General features: G+C 30.5%; 3 protein-coding genes across 3 annotated transcripts; all 3 read right to left on the bottom strand.

Annotated features, from left to right (window-relative positions):
- Positions 1–1,612: 1,612 nt before the first annotated feature.
- LOC119675467 (serine protease SP24D-like) lies at positions 1,613–2,491 on the bottom strand. The gene is made up of 2 exons (XM_038086677.1): positions 2,245–2,491; positions 1,613–2,181 (listed from the first exon to the last, which is right to left on the bottom strand). Exons 1-2 carry the CDS (start codon positions 2,466–2,468, stop codon positions 1,656–1,658), a joined length of 750 nt encoding a protein of 249 aa, XP_037942605.1. The 5' UTR covers positions 2,469–2,491; the 3' UTR covers positions 1,613–1,655.
- Positions 2,492–3,576: 1,085 nt separating this feature from the next.
- LOC119675459 (chymotrypsin-2) lies at positions 3,577–4,441 on the bottom strand. The gene is made up of 2 exons (XM_038086666.1): positions 4,208–4,441; positions 3,577–4,142 (listed from the first exon to the last, which is right to left on the bottom strand). Exons 1-2 carry the CDS (start codon positions 4,426–4,428, stop codon positions 3,620–3,622), a joined length of 744 nt encoding a protein of 247 aa, XP_037942594.1. The 5' UTR covers positions 4,429–4,441; the 3' UTR covers positions 3,577–3,619.
- Positions 4,442–6,105: 1,664 nt separating this feature from the next.
- LOC119667198 (chymotrypsin-1-like) lies at positions 6,106–6,670 on the bottom strand (the record flags this gene model as incomplete). Its single annotated transcript, XM_038076486.1, has 1 exon — positions 6,106–6,670. A coding segment is annotated over one exon (522 nt), but the record flags the coding sequence as incomplete, so codon positions are not given.
- Between the last annotated feature and the right edge of the window lie 49 nt (positions 6,671–6,719).

Below are 6,719 nucleotides of genomic sequence, written 5' to 3'. Positions count from 1 at the left end.
ATGTGAGAGCCTGAGTATCTTAAAGATATTTGATGGGCAAACTGTCCTTCAGTAGCATCAATGCCTCCAACTATACGCCCAGTGGGATTTGCTGAAATAACACCAACAAAGGCGAAATATAGCAGCGCTACTATAGTAGGTTTAAACATGTTGATATCTGTGAGCGAAACTGACATGAGTAACGTCTTTTATGTGGTTCTTATTGTTTCAGATTGGAGTGATAGAGTGATAAGGGTTTTGCGTTTAGTAATCTAATCTCGCTAAAATGTCAAGTGCCAAAAACTGATTGAATTTCATGTACTGGAATAAGAACATTAAAAAGGAAGAGGGTCTTCCAATGAATGGCGCAAATTTATTACGCCCATTCCGCAATAAGATAACATTGAAACGTGCAGGGTTCTTTATATAAATCAAATACAAGTGATGGTTTTATGATACCTCATTTCCTTAAATGAAGCTCTTTTGGTTGAGGATGGATTTGATAAGTAATAACATACAATACCGGAAATAAATGAAGAAATATTTATTTATTATTTATTTATTAAACTGAAGTCAGCATAGTTCATTATATAAATACAAGATTCATTTGGGTTTTTGTTTTTATTTATTGAGATTTTTATATTTTCTTAAAAGCCTCTGTGATATATTTTCTAATCATTTATATATCCAAATATGTTTTTGAATGTTCATACTAATATAACTCCTAAATAACTACAATCTGTGGCCATCAGACTCTCGCTATTCCTTCCCTTTTCTTTCCGTCTGTTGCTAATATTTATAACTTTTTGATGATTGAGCATTATAAAATCATTTTTATCGATCTTACTGGAAGATATTTCCGTTATCTGCTTTAAGTGCTTTGATCTTCATTGTATCATATTGAATCCCATTGAATAAAATATTTAAAGCCGGGTTATTATTATTGGTGTGTTGAGTAAGTGATTATTCGTGGTAGTTTAAAAATATAATCATCATCAGTAAATGTCGTTTGTCGTACGATATTCAGTCTGTTAAACAGTATGTCCTTACATACAAAAACAGTTTGGATATAAGAGTCAGACTGCTAATGGATTTAGTAAACTTTTTTAGTAAAATACTTCTTATCAAAATAGTCGGTTTTATTTGTTATCATATTGTGAAGTGAAGTATATTTTTTTTCTATATATATATTTTATATATCTCCATAAGACAGATCTATTATATAAACAAGAAATATGATAATAATAACGGCCATTGTGTTGAATGAGGAAAATCTTAAAAAAACAATTGTATTCCGAAATAGGATAAGTGCAGAAAAAATTTTGAACCTTATTCTCCATAAATAAGCTACAAGCGTTACGCTACCCTATCTATTAATGCATACATACTTAGCTATATGACGCATTATAGGTAATCCGTATTACTATATCAAAAAGTAATGTTTTAAGTAATTTTTTATTTAAAATTATATCAATCTTTGTTTAAATATATTAGAAAACAATTTATTATTATATTACTTAAAAATAATTTTTACTAATTCATATATGGAATAAAGTAGACACCGAAAGTATGAGATAATTATGTTAAAATTTAATAATATTTTTTTATTAAAACATTGATATCTTTTTCTACCAATTAAACAAAAGAGATATTTCATTCAGCGTTTACAGAAAATTTTAAATCATATTTTCATGAATCCAGTCGAGATTATAAGAAACTTTATTATAACCATCAGGACGTGAGGTGCCACAGCCTATAACAACAAAACCTGCAACTCCAACCAATTTGCCTTCATAAGTCGCTGGACCGCCAGAGTCACCGTTACATGCACCAGCACCTTTAGGATGGTTCAAGCAGATCAAAGCATCTGAAGAGACCAAAATCATTGTAGCGCATTTAGTTTTACTAATAGCTTCGACTGTATTCCATTGTAACATTATAGGTATATTTGCGGCATTATTTTCTAAAAGACCCCATCCAGAAATGATAACTTCAGAACCAGCCGGCACTTCTTCTTCAGCCAACTCAATAGGTTGTATAGTATCAGAAAATTCCAATTCTTCCTCAAGTTCCAACAAAGCTAAGTCATTGATAAAACTTGCATAGTTCTGATTAACAGTAACACGTTTAACTTGTACGATGATACCACCGGCTAAACGGTTATGTGTACCGGCGCGTATAGTAAAGTTCTTTGCATCGTAACTGAAAAATTGTTAAGATACTTGTAGATTATATGAAAATCTTTATCATATATTGCAGACTTACGGTTGAGTGCCAGTTTCAACAACACAATGAGCTGCAGTTAATATGTATTTACTGCTTATAATGGATCCACCACAGATGTGATAGTGATTCATGCGCAATGAAATTTGATGAGGAAATTGGTCTGGCAACGCATCGTAGCCACCTACAATACGTCCCGAATTGTAGGCCACAACGGTCGCAACTAAAGTGCAGAACACCAGAATGCCAGTTTTAATATTTAACATTCTGCTTCTATTTACTTTTAGCAAATAAACGGAACCGCGGCTGTTCCCCACTTTTTATAGATTCGAGAACTACAAAATTTTGATTTTTTAATTCTTGATTTCAAGTGCTTACTATAGTCTTAAAATATATTATCAACATATAACAATACTCGTGTGTTAGATTTGTTATGAGATATTTATAGCCTCGGATTTAAACACTACATATTTTTTTTGTACTTTTAATATATAAACATTTATATTAAATAATATTTTAACAATAAAATTTACTACGGCTTTTGTATACGTTATTCTCAGTTATAAATAATTCTTTTATTTAAAATTATCTAATCTTTATTATTTGTTGTTTTGTTTTCCTTTTTTGTTAAATTGATTAACTATCTAATATAAATCTATAATATAATAAATATAATCTACATTTCTAATGTACGACATTTAATTACTTCCTCTTCACATTAACTTCCTAACTATAGGACTGGTTCATTTACTAGCACGTAGATATATGGGTGCATATATGTATATTAGGCTCTTAATATATAAACCATATTGGTTCAGTATGTGCAATGGACTAGAATTTTGGTCAAGTTCAGATTGTTTTCACTAGATCAGTTTAAATTTAAATTAATCTAAAGAAATACTAGAAAAAGTGACTATACTTCTAGTACTTAAGTAAGTTTTGTACTAAAAATAGAGATTTAAGTGAAAAATGTTAAAAACATGTTTGTGGTCCTAATAGTTACTTTATATGTTAGCGAGAAAATTTGTTTCAACTGCAATTTAAACGATCAATACATTTATTATTATATATATGTATATCGCTGTAATATTATCCGAAATATATATTTATAATTCACTAATAGCGCAACAGATTTCTTATAATTGAAGTATATATTTTGTATGACTTGAAGAGATCTTTGATGCAAAGTAATACTTTTCTCAGGCAATAAAAATAAAAATACGGTTTTAAAACTTCGCTAACATAGATCAGTATTAAGAAAAGGGGTTTGTTCTCTTGCAAATCAATATCTTCTAAATCAAAATTGAAGTCCCTCAAACACATTTCGTATTTGATGAATTAAATATAATATATATAAGACCATTATGTTTCTCTTTAGTGGTTAATCTCTCTTTTATTTAATATCATTTACAAAAATTCAATTTATTTGACTTTCGATCCAATCAGAATAATATGCAACATTTGAGAATATGTCAGGATAACGTGATCCACAAGCACCAATAACAAGATTGCTAACACCAACAAGTTCATTCTGGTACACAGCGCCATTACCAGCATCACCACGACAACTGCCCTGCTTAAGTTCATGATTTAAACATAGTATGGAAGCATCACTCTCCGCGAAGGCGTTCAAACATTCATCCTCATTAGCTACGTTGAATGTAGTTGTCTGTAACTTATAAGACGCAGCACCATTAGTGCCCTCACCCCAACCGGCAACCGAAACTGTAGCACCTACTGGTAATTCATCAGTGGTTTTTGCTATGGCAATACTTGCTATAGTTGAACTCCATGTAACCTGTTCAATCTTTAGAATAGCAATATCGTTTTTCAGTTCTTCATAATCAGGATGCACAGATACGCTCAAGATTTTTGGAAGTTTGCCACCTGCTAATTGGTTAATACTGCCCACTCGCACAGACAAACGACTTATGGCGTAACTAATATATAAAAATTTTTATAAATTAATATACTTATATATTAGGAAACCACTAAGATTAGTTACCTGTTGTGATTATCATCTACAACGCAGTGTGCTGCAGTTAATATATGTTCTGCGCTAATTATACTACCACCACAGATGTGAGCTCCATCCAAACGTATAGATGCTGCATATGGTACTTCTCCAACGATTGCACTATTTCCATCCAATATTCTATTAGTTGGCTGCGAGAGACAACTAATGGCGAATAGACCAACTACAAGGACTAAGCGTGCAATTGCCATGATGTATTATCAAAAACTAAACAAGAATATACTTAACGCTTATTAAACGCCACAATATTTATTACTCATGCCATTATTTTAGACGGTTAAAATTCCGATATTGATTTATCTAATCTGGAGCGTATTGTGCGCTATTTTATTTAATGTTGTAAATTTAATTTATTCCACTGAACGCATTCAAATAATACAGGGTGTTAAAATGATTAGTTACTGAACAAATTCCCTCTTTTTAATTTTTATAAAATAAAGTTTCTATATTTGTAATTAGTGTATTATTTTTCTACTCTCTAGGTGCTTGCAATTGATAAGACGGATAGTCTATAGAACAGGTCGATGAAGGGTTTTATACATATGTAGTTTTGGTATTACAAGAATTTTGGTTGATATAATTTGATAAGTGAAAAATACTCCCTCGCTTTTGAAAATAATATTTTTAGATTTTTAAAGAATCTTATAGATTCAAACCGATCAGAATATATCTGACGTCTCCTGCAGTCCGATATAGGCAAACAGCAAAAGAAAGAATTTTGGGAGCTGAAATCAAGCGATATGAATCGAATAACTGTACTCATGTATATACTTATATAATATATATATACTAAAATAAAAATTGCCTAAAATACTAAAATTATTTGAAATTGCGTAAAAGTTTGTTTCGTTGATCATTCACAAATATAAAGATTTTCGGTAAATTAGACATATATCTATATGTAAACATATTTTCTTTATTAAGATAAAATATGGAAAACTTTTCCATATAACTTAAGTTTTCTAAAAAATCTACACAAATATTAATAAAAGTTTTATGGTGGTAGCAAGTAATATGGGAGAGGCCTAAGACAGATTGAGGAACTCAACCCTGTTAAATTTCCTGGTTGTAATAATTAACAAGAGAAATTTTGTTAAGTCAGACTTAGTTTCACAAATTCTTAAATGTTAGAATTTCTTAATGAATTAACAGATTATAAGCTGTGACTATGTCAAGACCTGTGAGATAATATTAAGAGTTTTCTTATATATTTTTACAGGCTTCTTTATTTGAAAGACCTGGTTTATAATCTGTAATAACGAACGTAATCAGACTTTCACTACCTAAGCTTACCAAAATTTTTGTTGCATATATTCGAACAGAATTGGCATATACCAAACTGTAGGTTTTACCAATTGCTGCAATTGGAAATTTTAAGGATTTATAGAAAGTATTTAAAAGGGCTTGCAAGAACTCCGATCTCTGCTATTAATGCATAATCTCTAAAAGTATAATTTTAATAAATTGAAATGAAAAACCATTTAAATTTTTTAATGAAATTTTAATCGAGTTAAGCTCTTCTTAGCAGTGAATTCAACAGTTGTGCTTAGAATGATAATAATATCTATAATATCTATTATAGTAGATACAAATAATATTGATCCAATAAGGTAGTTGGTTGATGTTTTTTCGCACATACGTTGGTAAGATTAGTCCACACCCTTTATAGGATGAGAATACATTTTTGTTACTTTGAAGTCATAAAGTCTTATCTTTATGTGTACAAATAAAATTATTTTATGAACTAATTTATTACTGGTTTCATAATATATGTCATAAAAAAAACTTGACCAGAAGTAAGACGAGGTATATACATTTTTATGCAGAAATGATAACACATATATGTATTTATAATTTTTTAATTTATAAATTATAAGATTATTTAATATTAACTGCTAAGATATAAAAATTTTAGTGATTGTTATTAATCCATTCCTCGTAGTATGAAACTTTTGAAGCAATATCAGGATATTTTGTGCCACAACTGCCAAATGCAAAACTAATAACACCATATAAAATACCATCCACGTAAACACCAGCACCATCATCACCACGGCAGATTCCTTCATTTACAGGGTGCTGCAAGCAAAGTATACTTTCATAGCCATAACCTGCTTCATATTCGCATTCAGGTGCGCTTAAGACAGTCATTTTAGTTTCTTGTAATTTGTATGGCGTAGCTCCAGTTGATAGGAGACCCCATCCGGCAACTGTTACTGAAGCGCGATCTTCAATCACATCATCTGCGCCTGCAAACCATATTTTATTATACTTATCATTGAACTCAAGTGATTCGGTGAAGAACAGCAACGCTACGTCATGCAGGAAGTTGCCGTATGAAGGGTGTATGCGGACTTCTTCGATTTCACGTATTTCACCTCCAGCATATTGATTTACGCTACCAATACGTACAGTTATGCGTTTGGCATCAATACTTTTAAAGGATACGAAAGAAAAAATAAATTTTATTTAAAATAGAAAA

Source organism: Teleopsis dalmanni, chromosome 1 (genome assembly GCF_002237135.1).
Source record: "Teleopsis dalmanni isolate 2A chromosome 1, ASM223713v2, whole genome shotgun sequence".
Lineage (NCBI taxonomy): Eukaryota > Metazoa > Arthropoda > Insecta > Diptera > Diopsidae > Teleopsis > Teleopsis dalmanni.
This window is presented reverse-complemented; position numbering and strand designations above follow the sequence as displayed.

Coding starts and splice junctions, on each gene's coding strand:
- LOC119675467 (XM_038086677.1), bottom strand. CDS start 2,468: ATGTTAAATATTAAAACTGGCATTCTGGTGTTCTGCACTTTAGTTGCG. Junction 2,182..2,244: donor GTTGAAACTGGCACTCAACC/GTAAGTCTGCAA, acceptor ACAATTTTTCAG/TTACGATGCAAAGAACTTTA.
- LOC119675459 (XM_038086666.1), bottom strand. CDS start 4,428: ATGGCAATTGCACGCTTAGTCCTTGTAGTTGGTCTATTCGCCATTAGT. Junction 4,143..4,207: donor GTAGATGATAATCACAACAG/GTAACTAATCTT, acceptor TTTATATATTAG/TTACGCCATAAGTCGTTTGT.